This window comes from Rattus norvegicus, chromosome 10, assembly GCF_021556685.1.
Source record: "Rattus norvegicus strain SHRSP/BbbUtx chromosome 10, alternate assembly SHRSP_T2T, whole genome shotgun sequence".
In the NCBI taxonomy this organism is placed as follows: Eukaryota; Metazoa; Chordata; class Mammalia; order Rodentia; family Muridae; genus Rattus; species Rattus norvegicus.
In genome coordinates, this window is record NC_141543.1 from 9,551,779 (window position 1) to 9,570,369 (window position 18,591).

At 45.1% G+C, this 18,591-nt stretch overlaps 1 protein-coding gene across 5 annotated transcripts in view; it reads right to left on the reverse strand.

Moving 5' to 3' along the window:
* Positions 1 to 18,591, reverse strand: part of Shisa9 (shisa family member 9) — a 292,606-nt gene that overhangs the window by 240,538 nt on the left and 33,477 nt on the right. For 2 of the 5 annotated variants that reach the window (NM_001430315.1, XM_087569197.1), the window contains one exon: positions 17,509 to 18,178. The exons of the other annotated variants lie outside the window; for them this stretch is intronic. In NM_001430315.1, coding sequence (NP_001417244.1) covers positions 18,144 to 18,178 — 35 coding nt within the window. In that variant the 3' untranslated portion in view covers positions 17,509 to 18,143. Of the gene's footprint in view, positions 1 to 17,508; positions 18,179 to 18,591 lie in introns of those variants that run through there. 5 annotated transcript variants of the gene reach the window in all.

Consider the following 18,591-nt stretch of genomic DNA (forward strand, 5'->3'; position numbering starts at 1 on the left):
AGCCACTCAGCAGACTTCAAACAGGTAGGTTGTATAATGCACCCTCGTGTAATGCTAACACTGGCAGGGGTAGATCAAACCATTCCTTAACCCCATGATGCTTTTGGACATTTAGTTATTTAGATAATAAACTCTGTTCTCTCATTATTGTTAACTTTGTTGTCAAATGGGGAAAACTATCTTGGTTAATATACTGACTTGTTCCGTTATGTCATACCTATAATGATGCATGTTGTTATTTTGGAACCTGTTTTATCTGGATAGGTAATAGATATTTGTTTAGTGTCCACTATGCACCAAGGACTTGGATCTTGAAAACCATGCACACGTTCTTATATCATTTTAAGAATGGCTTTGCTGTATCATGGTCCCATGGTTGCCTTTAAACTCAGTGTCTCAGACTAGATCTGATAATGAACTAATTCTTGATCCATCTGGTGTTGAGTAGAGACCAGCACATCTCCAGCAGCTGGTGAGAGCCATGATCAGTGCTAAGACAACGGTCCCTTGAAGGCTCCTTCTTCATAGGGAGGCTTCAACTGAGTTTATGATGAGGCTGTGACTTGAGTTTCTAAGCCCAATCCATGCAGACTAGAGGGAGGGACTGTAACTGGGGGCCACAGTGTCATACCCTGCAGTTCAGCTTGAAATCGCCATCCCTGTTACACTCCACTTGTTACACCCATGGGACCCGGAAAGAGGAAAGACATGGGGCTGAGCACTTTCCTGTAACCGAGAACTAGTTACCTCTTGGTCTCCTCGTCTGCAGAATGACAGGGGATAGTAGTAGCTATTATCCCCTTGAATTACTTGGAAAATGGGCAGATGGGAGTCACGGAGAAGGCCCACGAAGGGCACGTCTGTAGCTGAGAGTCTTTGCTGGAGCCTTGATGTGAACGTACATTTCACTCTCACCTGCCCCACCCTTTGTGACGAGCTGAACTCAACTCTCTCTGAGCCAAAATGGCCCTCTCCTCTCTAAGGTTGTGTCTGTCTCCGTGACTTACAAGTAGTCAATGTTAAGCCAAAGCAGCATCTCTGCCACTCAAGACAAGCCCCCGGAGGTCAAAGCAGCCTGACCTCTGGCCTCCAAACCTCACGTTTTGTTGGAGGGCTTAGGTTTGTAATTGTTTTCCTTTCTTTTCTTTTTTATTTCATATCCCTCTGCCTTGATGCCGGTTCCACATTCTTCACAGATTACACATGCCTGGCACCTCACTTGCAACAGGTGATCATCTGACAATTAAGCAAGCATAGCTTGGTGGTGCCCCGCCTATGGCTGCTGCCAGCCTCCCATTGCAGTGAAAGCAACAGATACAGCCATGTGACCCAAGCAAAGAGGGGTTTGGTGGGAGCAGGGTGCCTCAAGTAGCATACAGAGAAGGCTAGGAGGCCATAGACCAGGCCCAGCCACAGGACTAGAGTCCAGTGTTAGGAAGCACATTCCCTGCAGGCCTCGCTCAACACCCCCGTGGAGGAAATGTGCTAGACCGTAAGAGATTAAAGAGACCAGACCCTGGATGGAGAAGCCAGATGGCCGAAATGGCCAGCACTCAGCACTGCTGGGAGAGATATTGTCTCCAAGTGGTAAGGCACTATGTGCTTGTTATCTTAGCCAGCTAGGGGTGCTTTAGTAAAACACCCTAAAGTGGGAGCATAAATAACAGTGATGTCTAGACACTCAAGAGTGGAAACCAAATCAATGGCTGGTTTGGTTCCTAGTGAGGGCTTCTCTTTCTGTCCCCTCCTATTATATATGCAAAGGACGGAATAGGCGAAACTCTGGTCCCTCTTCTTCTATCCTCATAGGAGGTCTGTCCTTATCAGCTCACTTCACACAACCCCTCCCTATGGCCCTCTGAACAGGAAGAGTGGAGGTCGGGACTTTGATGCTTAAATCTGAGATGGGTATAGTACTCAGCCATAAGCATGGGAACATGGAAAACATGATTCGCACAACTGAAAGAACAGAATAACCTCAGAAAGATCAGAGGCGCAGAGACCACGGAGCTGGGGTAGAGCCCGAGTCTATCCTACAGTCCATGGACACGTTCCTGGGCCTCTTTGAGCATCATTTCCCTTCCTGCCTTCTAGGAAACTGGAAACGGGCACCTTGTGTATGCAATGGCGGCGGCTGCATGGCCCCAGTACACCATGGTCAGGTGATAGAAGGGACTGGCCTCCATCTGGCTAGAGAGAGCCTGGCTTGTGCAGACAAGACAGGCAGAGTGCCAGGCCTCAGGAAACAAGTCCAGCCCCAGCCAGAGGCCTCCGTGCTGGGAGCTTTGCACTGACATCACCACAGGGCAGGCCAGACTGATCCTACTTTAATTACTCTTCCTAGGCCAAGGCCAGGTCTCTTGGTGTTCAGTCCTAGCTGTGCAGGAATACAGGACTCACTGGGCAAGTATGTGCAGATACACGCAATAGCTGCTCAAACAGTGGTGCTCACTGAAGCCTGCACCTATGGTACCATGTGGCTCGTGGGAGAGCAGTGACTGGAGAAAGAGTCCTAGTGCTGTGTGCTCCTGTGCTTTCTGGGGCCGTTTCCCAGGTCGCTCTTGGGCAGGATGGTGGGACTCTATCTGTTAGAATCCTGAACTTTGTGGGGTCTCATCCTCTTCTTCAGTTCCATCTCTCTTTATGGAGATTGGTCCCCAGGGTGTCCCCCAACTCCTCATCTCTACTTTTGGTCACTGCTGTCCTCACACGGACACACCACTGCATCGTGCCTCTGGACCTTAGGCCCTTCCCACCCCTGCCAACAGCCTTACCAACTGCTCTCTCCATTGACTCCCCTCCTCCGATCCACACACACGTCCTCTAAGACAGACTCCCTTGCTGGCTGCTTGTTATCTCACTATACAACTCTATTCTGGTCTTCCTTCTATCTCGGCACAAGTCAAATGTGCATCATCTGTATGCATGCCCAACACGCCCAAAATACACACCGTGAAGCCCTAGCACCAAGGCTGGAACATGCTAACTGCCCGGTTAAGTGAGAAAGTAAGCTAGGATATATAGTTTCCCCTCACGGACAGACCCAGACCAGGTCCTACCTGACCTGGCTCCTCCTACTTCTCCAGCCCCATCCAGATGTCACCTCCAGAGCATTTGCATTTCCTTCCTGATTTCTCCACTGCCAAGTCCACACCTTTGCATACTCTGGTCCCTCCCTCTGCCAAGGCTCTCTACACTCCACCTGCCTGTCAAACCCTGGCTCAGGGCCTTACAAGGCAGCTGCTCCTCTTTCAGAAAGCCTCCCCGGACTCCTCTCTCCTGTAACTCTGTAGTTCACTTGGGCCTGGCCCTTTTCTTACTTACAACTCCCGTTATGCTGAATAGCAGTAATGGGTGTGTGTCCAACCCTTCAGAGAATTAGTCTTTGTCTCATTCATTCCTTGGAATATTCTAGAATACCCCGACACTGAATATATACTACACAAAATACACACTCCGCCAGTAACCATCAGATTCCTAGATGACTTTCCGCAGGGTGCCTTCCAAAGGTGACCTTGGACAGTTCATCTCACCGTCCTGTGCTTCCATTGTCACGCTCAAGCATGGCATTGACAGGCTGTGCTAAGAATGCTCATGGGTGCATGGCTGGTGCCCAGCACAAGTATGTGCTTAATAGAGTCAGATGGCCTCAGCCTCCAACTGGGGCAGCTCTCTACACAAATGCCCCCTGGTGACATAATGTTATTAGTGTTATGGTGTTGAGAAGATGTCTATGGAAGCTCCTTGCTTAATAAATGGTTGAAACACCAAGGTAACACCTGCATGCATAGCTACATACATATGAAGATATGAACAAGTATATAACACACACACACACACACACACACACACACACACACACACACACTCAGTATCAATCTAAGGAATACTTAAAATGATCATAGGTGGGAACCATTGATGGAAACCATTGATAACCATATTCCGTCTAAGTCATCACTGAATCATTGTGGGGCAGGGGTGTGCATGTACCCATGGCACACACAAAAGTCCAGGAATAAAGCCAGGTGTCCCATTCTGTAACTCCCCTGCCTTATTCCCTTCAGACAGAATCTCTCACTGAACCTGAAGGTAAACTGGTAGTCCACAAGACCCAGTGATGAGCTAGTCTTTGCCTCCCACAGTGCAGGGATCAGAGGAACAAGTAAAAAATGTTTCTGTGGGTGCTAAGGATTTGAACTTAGATCCCCATACTTGTATACTACGTGTTCTTACATACCTAGTGTCTCAGCAGGACCTGTCACTGGCTCTCTAGCCAAAACATTAATCACTTTATAAAAATGATTGTAGAAGGAAAGGGGATAAGGAGAGAGAGAACATGCAGGAAAGAAAGGGGAGAGGTAGGAAAGAAATGGGGAAGGAGAAGGAAGAAGAGGAGAAGGCAAGGGAGTGGGAGGGATGGAGAATAAAGTAGACAGAAGACGGGAGGTCACGGACAGAGCAGAGGGAAGAGGAACAACGGATTTATTAGCCAGTGCCCCAGACTGTGTGTAGTCCCGTGACAGAGAAAAAGAGAACAATATACAGAGAACACCCTGTCTTGGGAGTCTTGGGAGATGACTCATTAGCATAAGAGAACATAACTAGAGTTCAAGGCTGAACAAGATCAGGGCCAAATGCCAATGGGCACACCAGGCAAGTAAACACAGGGAATGCAAGCCCTGCTCAGACCTATTTATAACAGTTCTTCAAAGATTCCATAAATATGTAGTGCCGGCTACTGTATAATTAGAAGTCATAATGCTTACTCCTGAAGGGGGAACCTTTTACATGTGAACAGTTAATTTTCAATGTAAACTCACTTTGTGTGGCTGGTTTTTAATTGTGAAAAGGGCATTTTTTTAATTCAAAATAAGCATCATTAGTTTTCTTATCCAAACTCCATATTTAGAGTACAGAGATTGTTGGCCTAAAGGTGAGCATGTGGGTGGAGCATGTGGGCAGGGCCTGGGGGCAGAGCTGGGGGCAGAGCATAGGGATAGCACATGGGGTCTATGTCTACCTGACTGATGCTCATTTTGTGTCCTCTAAGCCTCAGTTTTCTCTGATACACAATGGAACTCAGAGAGTAAATGGAAGATGGACAGCTCTAATAACAATTGCTTCCTTCTTTCCTGGTGATTAGACCCAGGAGTCTGGGAACCAGGTATGGCCCAGTTTTTCTGAGTGCTACAATGGAGGATTAAGACTAGGGTTTCATGTGAAGGTTCCAGCCAGTCTTTCCCAGTGCTAATCCAAGAGGGAGAGTGTTCAGCAAGTATTTCCTCAGAGAGTAGAATGATTCTATGATGTGACCAATGAACCAGTGAGACTCACCCACTGGGAGAGGCTCAGCACCTCCCTGGTGGCTCCTAGCTCTCAGTGCTCTCCTTGAGATCAAATTCATTATTAGCCAAATAAAGAACTTATAGGTTGTCTTTTATAAAGGAGTCACAGGATCCAGAGCTGAACAAACAAACCAAATAAGCTCTTAAACCGGATGATGTCTCTCCTACATACAGCCTTCTGGTCATTTCCCATCACAATAAAGAGCAGCTTTCCTTCTGGTGCCGGTGGACTGTGGCTTCAGTTCTTCCTTTCTGACGTCACATGGCATCACTGTGGCTCGGACCCCTGTTGCCTAGCCATTCTGACCTTTCTGAAATCATCTAAAGCCACTCCTCAAAGTCAATTCACAGGCGGATGAAACCCCTTCAGCGGCATCCAGCCTTCAAGTCAAAAGCATGTATGAGCAGGGGACATGGCTCTCAGCAGGTAAGGGTGCCTGCTGTAAGGCCTACATGAGTTTGATTCCTGTCACCCCCAGGAAGGAAAAAAAATCTCTGGCCACCATATGTATGGTGTGGCATGCAAAAGTCCATGCATATATACACACAAAATAAATAATTTAAATTAATAACAGTTTTAAAAATTAAGTAGCTTGTCCATGCTTCAATAGATGACCCTACACCAATGCTCCTACACCAGTTAGCAGCAGTGACTGGACTCGGTTGGTTATAAATTAATAATTAGTTAATTGGTTAAGTAAATTTTGGAGGTATATGTGTTGGGGGAGTCTTGTGGAAGTTGGAGGGAACAGGTAGGTATGAATGCAATCCAGATACCCTGTATGTATGAAATTGCATGAATCTTTTCAAAGAATAAAGAAAATGCTAGTTGTAAAAAGGTTTTATAAAAAATTATGTATACTGAAAACAGACATTTTCCTTAGATTATGTCATAAGGATATAACAACTCTTTCCATAGCATTTAGATTATGGTAAATGTTCAAAGTGATCCAGAGACCATTTCAGCTTACAGGAGGACTGTATATGTTGTATGAAAATACTTCGTCATTTTCTAAAGGAACTTGAGCATCTCTGCTTTTTGTTAATATTGAGAGAATATTCTAATGTCTCTTGCTACCAGGGAACCTCTTGCTCTTTGTTGACATAAGTTGCTGAGCTGGGGCTATTTGTTATACAGCACTGTTGTCACTAATAGCTGACTGATGCAGTCTCTAGTACTCCCATTTACTCCATACACAAGCTTCACGAGTCACTTAACCTCTTTAAATCTCAGTATACTCTACGATCTTTGGAAGTTATATCCATCTCCTCCCACTGACTTCATGCCGTGACTGTTGCACAACAGATGAAAACGATTTTTAAAAAACAGAAAAAAAAAAGGATTGCAAATACAAAATAGCATTATCAGCAGGCATGAGTTTGACCTGGCAACAGAGCGTGGCTCCCAGCGTAACCCCAGGACATCTGTTATGAAGCTGCATCATGTCCAGCACACACTTCTGAACCCAGGGCCACACTCGGTGCTAATTTTTTCCTGACATACAAAATAAAATGCCAGACTTCAGAAAGTAATTTCAACAGGCCAGGAATCAAAAGTGATTTTTACTTCTGAGGTGTTGCCTAAGGGGAACTTGTGGGTACACACAGACTGGGAGCACTGGGAGGGAAGGCTATCATAATTTAGTTAGAACAGCGGAAAGCAGAAGCAACAACTGTCCAGCAACAGGAAACTAGAAAATCTGTAGAGTGTGTCCACATTATAAAACACCTCATCTAAAAAAAAATAAATAAAAAAATAATAAAACACCTCATCTACAGAACAACTGGGTTAGATCAGAGAATTTTTACAAACAGTGCGTCCTTGGAATTGAAATATCTGGAGAGGTGATTCAGGAGCAGATCTGGAAGAGAGAAGAAAGGTACTAGGGGAATGTAGGTCCTCTACTCAGTTTCAGTCAAAGGATGCTTAAGGCTAGAGAAATGGCTCAGTACTTACAATCACTCACCACTAACACAGAAGACGGAAGTTTATTCCCAGCACCCACAGCGGGTAGCTCAAAACCACCTAATATTCCACCTCCAGAGCATCTAATGCCCTCTTTTGGCATCAGGACCCATGTGCGTGCACACACACACACACACACACACACACACACACACAAACACATACACACACATACACACACACATATACACATACACACACATACAAGCACATACACACACACAAACACACATACAAACACATACACACATACACACATACACACACAAACATATACATACACACAAACACACACATGCACGCACATGTACACATACATATGCATGCACAAATAAAATAAATCTTAAGAAGAAAAAGTCAAAGAAAACTCAAATCGCACCTGCACTGTGGATCAAATGTCTCTGTCCCACTCTACTCCATAAAGCACGTGCACTGAAGCTCTCTTTCTCTGTGAGCCTGAGCACCTGGCTGCCGGATAACAGTGCTGTTTGGAGAGGAAGTGGAGGCTCTAGGAAGTCAGGTCTGGCTGACAGATACAGCACACAGGCCTTGAGGATTATACCTGAGGTCGATCTCCCATTTTGTGTGGACTTTCTGATCCATAAGCTGTGAGCAACTCACACCACAGGCTCCCTCTAGTCTGGAATCACCTACCTCTACCTCCACCAAGATGGTCAAAGTTCCCTCTGAACTGCAGGTCAAAACAAAACTTTTCCTCTTTAGATCGCTTCTGTGGACTATCTGTCACTAATGCAAGCCCTAATACTCAACATAACAGTATTTACAGATAGGGCTGTGGAGATAATTAGGTTACAAGTGAGAAGTGTTATAAGCACCTGGTATTTCAGCCCTGGTCTTGGGTTTCATTACAGCACTGTGCTGTAGACCGTTGTTTATCTGTCTCCACAAAAACCCTATAGTGAATCTCCACAAATTAGGTAGGGCTTTGCAGAGATAATTAAGACTAGGTGAGGTCACAATGGTAGAACTCTCATGAATGGAATGAGTGTCCTTAAATAAGTCATTGGTCACCTTGCTTTCCTCTCCACACTCTCTGGCACTAGAGAAGTTGCCAGTCTGCAGCCTAGAACCCAGCTACACTGGTGCCTGGACCTCGGAGCTGCAAGCAATACATGTCAGCTGTAGACAAGCCGCCCAGTCTGCGGTGTTTCACTACAGCATCTTGAGCAAGCTGAGACAAAGCACACCGAAAGGGTGTCTCAGGAAGGGTTTCCAATGGCCACCCCAGGGACCGATTTTATAAGCTGCTAAAAGTTACAAGCCACCACTGTAGAAGCATAAATCCTAACAGAGAAATCACTGGTGGTGGGGGTGGGGGATGATTTCCTGTGTGGTTTCACCTTTTAATGAGAAGAAGGAGCGAGTTGGATAAAGAGAAGGAGGAGAAGGGATGCTCTCCAACATGATGTATGATTGCATGTATGAACAGGCATGTATGAACATGCCTGATGTATTTATTAGCTAGGTCAGATTCCAATCTTCCTTTCAATTTCTTCACTTGACTTACCTAAACGTGCTGAGCATTTACTGATCAATGGCTCTCTAGGAGCGAAAGGTGACAATAAGTCAAGGAATCAAATATTCAATAAACCAATGTCTTTCTTATGGTTTGAATGTAAAGTTTACTTCCTAATGCTCGTAGGTTGAAGGCTTGCACCAGAACTGAGAGATGATTAGGGTTGCTGAGAGCTCTGAAATCATGGCGGTTGATTAAGCCATTCATGGGGACTCATGAGAGGGCGTTTTGGAAATGTGATGGAAATGAGGAAAAAGGCAGGGCACACCGATGGAAAGAAGGGTCATGCCCCAGCCCTTCCTGCTTCTTCTGTGTCCTCATGGACATATGAGCAGCTGGCTTCACCATGTCCTTCAATTCTTGGAGCTCAGTTCCACTTCAGGCCCAGAAATTCAGAGCCAACCAAATATACCAAGTCCCCTGAAATCACAAGGTAAAATAAATTTTTCCCATTCTCAGCCGTTTCTCTCCATTTTGTGCCATGGTAACTAAAAGTTCTGCTCACCCAGTCTTTATACCTGCAGTTGACTAAGAGCACTTGAGGCCCGGTGTCTGGGTTCAAACCCCATCTGCACACTGATGGACTAGGTGCCCTTGAGATAAAGACATCATCTTCCTGAGTTTGAGTGTCTCATCTGCTGTGTGTCAGTCTCGTAGTTCTACTTCTCTGTGTGGTCAAGACATTAACAAGAGGATGTCCGTCAGACAGACAAGTGGCTGGGTAAGAGGCAGTGCAGAGTGGTCACTGGAGAATCTGCTTCTGTTCCAATTTTGTCAAGCATCCTGGGAGGGTATCTCCTCCAGAAGTTCTTTGCCTGCTTTTCCTGAGAGGAACACCTCACCTTCACCACCACTACATTCCTTTTCCCTTCTTTATTGTATTCACAGCCTTTATCACTCCCTGACCTTGCATACTTCACTGACCTATTCCCTGGTCCTCTTCTCCATCAGTGTGTGAGTTAAGCGCTGTGCCAGACTCACGTAGGCTCAGCACATGGTAAGCATTCAATGAACGTTTATGAAAGGCAAGAAGGAAGATGTCAATTCTGACTCCATGGAGCAGAAACACTTGACAGGGGGATGGGAACAATGGAGTCAAGGACCCCAACATCCACGAGAACAACTAGGAAAGAATCAACCACGTGTCTGCTGCAGGGCCCTCTGGGAGGTTTTCTATAGCTACACAGAGGGACAGTGCCACAGGGCTGCAAGAGGAGATAGACGGATCCAGTGGAGAGATTCGAGTCCAGCCTAAGCAGGCTGCAGAAAGGTCTCTAGACATCACAAGATCATTTCAATAAAGCAATTCCACCTTGAGAAAACATGAGCCATGGAGCTGCAGTTTCTCCAGAATTTTGTATTAATTATTTCCTGGCCTAAGGCACTCTATGTTAATTGCTCTCAATTGAAAAAGTGTATGTTTATGTTTGTGTTAGCAAAAAGCTGTGGGGAATATGTCATTTTTTAAAATCATTAAGTCTTCAAGACAGCGCCTCCAATCTTCCACAGTAGACCAGTTGTCCAGACCTTCAGAATAGCAAGCAGCCTCCTCCCAGGACATATTGATGTACAGATGTCCCGCCCCTCCAGTACTGAGAACGGAGTAAATGTTTGGCTTTGTTTTCCTTCCGTCTGTGCATTTCCCCATCTTTAGCCTCTGTGGCGAGAAAATCTTAGGGTCCAAGCTATTAGAAGTAAAGTTCTTACTGCTAAGCAAGGCAGCTAGGGGCCAAAGACAAAGACAGAGAAAATGCTAGAAGCCTTCTGGAGCTCTGGAGATCAGTCTGCAAGGTGCTAGCCAGGAAGCACTAGGACTTGAAGTATACTCCCAGCACCTCAGCACCTGTGCAAAAAGCTGAGCAGAGGAGCACACATTTGGAGCCTAAGAGCTAGGGAGGCAGAAACAGATTTCTGGGACTCACAGGCTAGCCAGCCTCTCCTAATGCATAACTGAGAAGTCCCAAAAGAACCATTGATGTCTCCCCCATTTTTTTCACCAGACTAGTTCATTAATTCAGGAACACAACTCCTGGAGCCCATATTAAGCCTAGCAACTCAGAGCTTGCTAATTTATTTTCTAGAGCAAGGTCACCAAAAAGTCATTTTCTATAGCTCAGGGGCCAAACCCAATGACTTTGTAAATAAAGTTTTATTGGAATGCAGCCATTCCCTTTCATTTACACTTGATCCATGTCTGATTCTTTTGCACAACTATAGAACTACAGAGATCAAAGGACTTGCTCTCTCTCCCTTTAAAATAACTTTTTTATTAAAAAACATGACTTGTCACTTCTGATCTAGAGTGATATTGTCCAATAGAGATATGGGAGAGATGAAGCAAATTTCCAAGCAATCACATATAAAACACAAAGAAACAAGTCAATTTTAACAAAATGCTTAACTTAGCCCACTATGTTCAAGATGCTACTATGACAAGACATCATTCACTTACAAAAACTAATGGTGTTAGGCTGGGGAGATGGTTGGTCAGTAACATACTGGCCTTGCAAGTGTGAGGACCTGAGCTGCATCCTCAGACCCACAAGGGAAAAGCCACATGTGTGAAGGCAAGCCCTACCCAGGTGGGCTCCTGGAGCTGAATGCATGACTGTGGAGGTGAGGAGTGTGCAGACAAGGTAACTCCAGCACTAGGTGATGACGAGTCAGTGCATCTGGCTGGCCGACAGCATCTTGGTCTGACTGCTGCAGGCAGTTCTACTTCACGTCCCCCTAATTTGGCACACCCATTGCCAGACTGACATTTTCTGTAACTAGGAAGTGTGTCTTCCTACATACAGTGAAAAAAGGCTCATCCTCTGCCACCCCTGACCAAGGGAAGCTCAGCCTTTGATACACTGGGAGCAGATGGACTCCTGTTTACTCCTTCCTACAACCACCTCCACATATCTTCAATCCACTTGCTGGGCAGCCCCTGGTACCTCACTGCTTGCTTCCTCATCAGCACGGCCTTGCTGCTCAGCATACTGCTGCCTAACCCACCCACTCCGTGGGGTTCTTCTCTTTGAAATCAACTACTGAAATATGGGCTGGGGGATCTGCAGGCATGGGAGTGGGGGGGGGGACACACTGGAAACAAAGCTAGCATGTATTTTTCTTCTCCAAACTATTCTCTGTCTTGGAAGCCTGCAAGATAGACAAACCTTTTCTAAACTCAAAGAGAAGAATTCAGAAAATGAGGATCCTAGGCCAAGTCCTGACAGAGCTAAGATCTCCTGAGGGAGGAGGTCACACATATTTGGGGAGCTGGTTTGATGATTATTTTTTTTCCCACATCTTCTACATCTACCACCTTCAAGTTAAGCTTTTCTGGGTATTTCCCTTAAAATAAATACAGACGCATCAGTGTGTGTGTGTGTGTGTGTGTGTGTGTGTGTGTGTGTGTGTGTGAGAGAGAGAGAGAGAGAGAGAGAGAGAGTGTGTGTGTGTGTGTGTGTGTGTGTGTTTCAATTTAAAAAATAAAGGTCTGATGTGGGGGGCATGTGCTTATAATGCAATGCTAAGGAAACAGAGGCAGGAGGCTTTCCTGGGGCTCACCAGCGAGAGAGCCCAGCCTAACTGGCAAGTGAAACATCCTGTCTCAAAAAAGTAGATGTTGCCTGGAAAATAAGGCCAGCGGTTGTCTAGTGACCTCCACTTGTATATGCACAAACATGTACCCATACATATAGAAATACACGCAAAAATAATGTTGACATCAATTTTTCATATGAAGCCTTCACAATCTGATGTCTATTTTATGTCAATGGCACATGTGTACACAGACAGCCTCCTCATTGCCACGCATGGCTTGGACTGCCATATTGGAAAGAGCATCACACATAGTTAAAGAGAAGATGTCTCACCACATGCAAAAGTTTCATGTCCTTGCCTGCAGCAAGGACCCACAACCAATGACCACTGTCACAGAGATATCAAAAGCCAATCCATGGGTAAACCACATGACTAACTGGTATACCTCACACTCCAGCTCACCCCATGGGACAGGCCAAGGTTTGGACTCAACTGAGACCTGTCCTTTTTTGTCTCCTGCCTCTATCTTACTACCATGCCTTCTTTCCAGGGCCCTTCTGGGGGTGCTCCCCCAGGAAGTGCCTTGCACAAGAATTCCCATTTCAGGCTCTGCTTCTAGGGAATTTGTCTGGGTTCAGGGAAATAAAGGAATAAATATTTATTGAATATTTAGCACATGTCAGACACCTAGTAACTATCTTTCCACAAAGTTATAAGGTTGGAAATATCATTCACATTTTAAAGATAAAGAAACCAGAACAGCCAGGCACAGTGGTGCATGCTTACAGCCCCAGAACTCCTAAGCAGGAGAATTTGGAGGAGCTAACAGAGCCTATGTTGTAAGATTCTAGCTCCGGGTCATGAAATAATAATAGTAACAAAAATAATGGAAATAATAAATAAAAATAATAAATCATAATAATAAAGACAGGGAACAGCAAGAGAGGAAAGAGGAATTGAAAGAGAAGAGAAGGAAGCATGAGGAAAGAGGAAGAGGACAGGAGAAGGAAATAGGAAGGAGAAATAGAAAAGAGGAGGAAAGAAGGAACAGAAGAGAGGGAGGAGGAGGGGTGAAGGAGGGACAGAAGGTGAAGAGAGCATTGGAGCCATATAATAACACCGTGGAGTTATTCAACAGCATGGATTGTAAACATATGCAACAATAATTAAATGTTTGAGGCATAACGAGCATTAGGAAAAACACGACAATGCTGGGTTTTATTATGTGGATATGTGACTTTTTTTTCCAAGTATGACATTGGAAGTTAATTCTAAAAGGATCTTAGGTATGATCTTAATGATTCTGTCTCCCCCAAATTTTGTATGTTGAAATTGTGGCCTCCAAAGTGACAGCATGAGGAGATGGTGACTTTGGGAAGTCCCTAGACAATGAGAACAGGACCTCACAAAGATCATTCATGGCCTTAGCAGGCAGGACTGAGGGAGCCTGCTGGCCTCTTCCACAATGCCAGAGTGGTGAGAAGGCACCACTGTTTTGCCTACAGTCTTGAGGTATAACCCATGCTGGCCTGAAAACCTGTCCTGCTTCTGCCCCCTAAGTGCTAGGATCACAGACATGCACCACCATGTTTAACTCAACAAGGTACCATCTATGGGAAAGCAGGCCCCGCCTGGCAATAGAGCCTGAGCATCTCAGTGTCCACTGCTGTCCACTGGGCTTGTGTGGTTTATAGTTAGAACAGCCCAAGCACATGAAGACAGCAATATACCAGGAAGAGCGCTTGCCTAGTAAGCGCAAGGCCCTGGGTTCGGTCCCCAGCTCCGAAAAAAAGAAAAAAAAAAAAAAAAAAAAAAAAGAACAGTCCAAGCACATGCAGGCAGCAATATACCAAAATAGTATCACCAATAACTTTCTTTGAGCATGTAGGATGAATAGTTAGTATTGGTTTTCTTTTCTTTTTTTTTTTTTTTTTTTGGTTCTTTTTTTTCGGAGCTGGGGACCGAACCCAGGGCCTTGCGCTTCCTAAGCAATCGCTCTACCACTGAGCTAAATCCCCAACCCCTTAGTATTGGTTTTTCTTGTATATTCTATTTGCCCTTGCTTCCCTCATCAGTAAATTGTCTCCTTACTGATATGATTAGACTCCACTGAAAACACTGCCATGCAATAGTTAAAGAGCTTGGTTGGTTTGGAACTGATTTGACCAGAGCTCCAATCCCAGCTCTCTCAAGTATGAACATCTGAAAACTTCAAGTTTCACATCTTTAAAAGAGACAAAGTCCTCCAACTCTTGGAAGTGTTATAAAGAGTACAAGTTTACATTCAAAGTGCTTAGTCTACTGTCTGGGAAAAAAATAAATCGGAAACCAATAAATAGAGATGGGAAATCAATAAATAGACACTAGACCATCTTGCTTCAAAGTTCATGTTTCCTCAAAACTAACTCAGAGAGGTCCGTGACAATCCTCCACTCAACTAGATCTAGGGACAGCTGCAAAGCCAAAGATTGTCAAGTGTGAGTCAGGAAAAGTCCTGCCCAGTCGCCCCCATCTCTGCATAGTTAGAACACCTGAGTTCCATTTATGGGAAACACGCCCTGCCCCGCTCACAGCTGGTCACTACCAGCTTCAAGGGGCAGGAGTTCTTCCCTTCCTGTGATTAATGAGACTTAAATTGGCCTACTGACAATGAGTTATCTTCAAGACATCAAATGTTTTACACTGAGTTCTCCTTTTGATTAAAAATAGTCCAGGATTTTGAGAGACTCTGTCTCAATGTCCCCGTTAATAGGCACGTGATATCTCCCTTGCTGTTCACCCACATCAGGGATGGAGGTGACATTTTTTTCTTTCTGGTGCTCCTGTAAAGGCAGCACCTGTCCCCTACACTTTATCTGAAGTGACCCAACTTATGATGTTGCCAATAACTGCTTTTGAATGTGTTTGTGTTTTGCACACTGAGAATGTCCACTTCCCCGAAAAAGGGTTTGGTTTCCTAATACAAGGATTCCCTATAAATGGGCCTCAGATGTACTTCTTCTGTGTATAGAGTAGCTACTGCCCCACAACATGGCCACATACCCTTTGGAGAAAGTCTCTATCCCAAACCATGTCCCCTTTATGTGGGCCTCTACTCCTCTAGGAATATACTTGCCTTCTTGTCACTGAAGGCAGATTCTGTCCTTCTCCCACTGCTCTCTGGCTCTCAATGGCTATAGCCCACTGATAACTCACCATTACTACATCCCTATCTTGCTGCAACCCTAACAACACTTCCTGAGAACATCTCCCAAATAGGGGAATTTTCCTTGCCTTAGGATCTGTGTGCTTCTAGGAGAACTAAATTGAGGTGGTGCTGCCAGCATGAGAACACCAAAAAAGTCTTCCAAGCACAACAAGGAGGCAAGATGGTGTGTGAAACACATAGGTCCCTTGCGGCTTTCTGACTGAAGACTTGGGCACTAAGGAAGCCCAGATGATTCAGTTCACAGAGATCTACCATCCAAGAACTTTTCAAACCCATGTCTGTTACTAACATCCCAATGGCCGCATGCTACTCCCTGGTCCCTCCTGGAAGCTCAGCATACAATGCTGTTGCTGATTTTTTCCCCACAGCCTGGGGCATGATCAGTGGTAGAGGGCTGCCTTGGTAGGCACAAGACTCTGGGTTCTCTTTACAGAACTATAGATTTAAATAAATAAATAAAATTAATAAATAAGCAAGCATTGCTTTCGGCTCAGCAACATTTCTGGAAAAAAAACAGAGATGTCAAAGCTGGCTGGTGAGCGCTTGCTGGACATCTGAGAGCAAGCCCACATAATTATTTTTTTTAATATTCCTGAATAGAAACTGGAGACCTGAGAGATGGCTCAGTCAACAAAGTGTTTATCTTGTGAGCACAGGGAGCCCAGCTTGATCCAAGAACCCATATTTCAAAACCTAATTTTGACTGTGTTTGTGTTCTCAGCACCTGTGTAGACAGAAACAGGCAGCTCTCTAGGGCTCTCTTGGTCTATTTGGCAAGTTCCATGCCTTTAACAGAGCCTGAAGAAAAAGAACAGAGCCTGAAGATGCTTGCATACCTCCACACGTGTATGTATACATGTATATGTGGATACATGTATCCATGTGCTCATGAAGGATATAGCCGTTTAGAAGACAGAGAAAACAGCACAAATAAAGAAGTGTAGAGTGGGCCAGTTCATTTAGTCAAAACCACTTATTGAACATCTAAGTGCAAGGCAGGATGGTAGAGAAAGATATGAACTCCAAGACATTGTCTTCTTCATAAATGTTGGTATTAAACTGTATGTGAGATAGGCATTATGTAAGCCCCTGACATCTACATGTAGAGGAATGTGCCTTTTGGTTTGACTGGGTTTGGGAGGGGCATTTTTAGTTTCATTTGGTTTTGGGTTTTGAGATAGTGAGTCATTATATAACTTAGGCAGCCTTGGATTCATAATCCCCCTGCCTCAGCCTCCCAAGAGCTGATATTACAGGTATGTGCCACCACGCTCAAGTAGGTGTGAGCTTACAACAGCCATGGCCATAACAGAGGTCCTGGCTGCACAGAGCCCAGCAAGAGACAAACTGTTAGCCTTTCATAGATTCTGCATCAGTCAAATACACTCTGTTGCCATGGTGAAAGGACTGAGAAACGCAGTGGAAATGGGAGCTTTGCCTTGGCCCACAGTTCCAGGGGTGTCGGTTTGTCCTCATGCTTTCATTGCTTGAGCCTGAAGCAAACTCAGGAGAGCACGGTAATGGGGGAGGCAGCATATGGTAGAGGAGGCTACTCATCTCCTGGCAGCCCAGGAACAGAAAGAGGGAAGAGTGTGAAGGAGGGCCTAGAGACAAGATGCAGCCTTCCACAGAAGCTGTCCAGGAGTCTGCTTCCTCTAACAACTAGACTCCTCTTCATTTCTCCCACCTTCCAACACTGCCAACAAATCACAAATCCACCCGTGGACTGCTCCATCAGCTGGCTCAGAGCCCTTATGGTGAGCTCCCAAACACCCCAGCTTGAACTTTGTGTTAAGGACCAAGGCTTTACAATCTGAGTCTTTGAAGGAAATGTCCCATTCGACACATGCTCAGCTCTTGGCGGCTTCAGTCAACCCCTCCTTCCTTTTGTATGGAAAGATGCACGGATTTATTTCTCCAGTCAGTTTACACATCTTATCATTTATTTATTCCACCTCATTTCACAAAGGATTTGAAGCAGCAAACAAAATATAAATAAACAATCACACATTGGATACAGGAAAAATACAAATTAGTACAGAGGTGTGTGATTTTTTGGTGTTATGTAATTAGAATCGCTTCTAAAGATCTAACCTTTAAACACACACACACACACACACACACACACACACTTCTGTTGCACAGAGATCCTCTTCCTCTTCCTGTTTGGGCAGACTTGATTCAAGCCCCACCCCTCAGCCCGTAACTAGCCAACCAAAGCACTGTTTCCCAGGTCATATTCCTTCCCACAGGCCAGTCAGAAACCTCTCTGTAGTTTTCAACACAGTTGTAGAGAAATATCCTCTTTCCCTCCTTGGATCTCTGGATCTGGAGCAATTATCACAATCCCTGGCTATACCTACTAGTAGCTATCTGGTCATTTCAGAGGGAAAAAAACCTATCTAGAAAGTTAAGTCAAGGGGGATTGCAAAGTTTACAGATGAAGAGACAAAGTCAAAGTTCTGGAAACACTGGATGTCTAGCAGCATCTACAGGTCAGATGTGGCCCAGAAAATTCCTCTTTCTGCTTGCATTAGGTTTCTGTCCCCAGGATCTTCAAGTTCCCAACATAGTACATATGTCTGAGATACCTGAAAGACACCAAATAGGCAGTGGGAGATGAGGGTCTCAGTGTTATCAATTCCCCCTGTAGTCTTTCAGGTAGGCAATACAGAGGGGAAACTGATCAATAATGCTACTCTCCTGAAGCATGGCATGGGGACATCCATGGGGCTTTGGGGAAGCAAAGCTCCTTCCCTGGCATGTACGCTTTGATGAAAGAAACACTGAGTGGTGGACTGAGGGCATAGGTCAATTGGTAGAGTGCTTGCCTAGAACTCAAGAACCCCTGAGTTCAGTTCCCAGCACTGTATAAAACTAGGCATTATTGGCACAAGCCTATCGTCCCAGCATCTAGGAGGTGGAGGTAGGAGGATCACAGATTCAAGGGCATCCATAGCTACTACACAGTAAATTCAGGGATAGCCTGTGTCATATGAGGCTC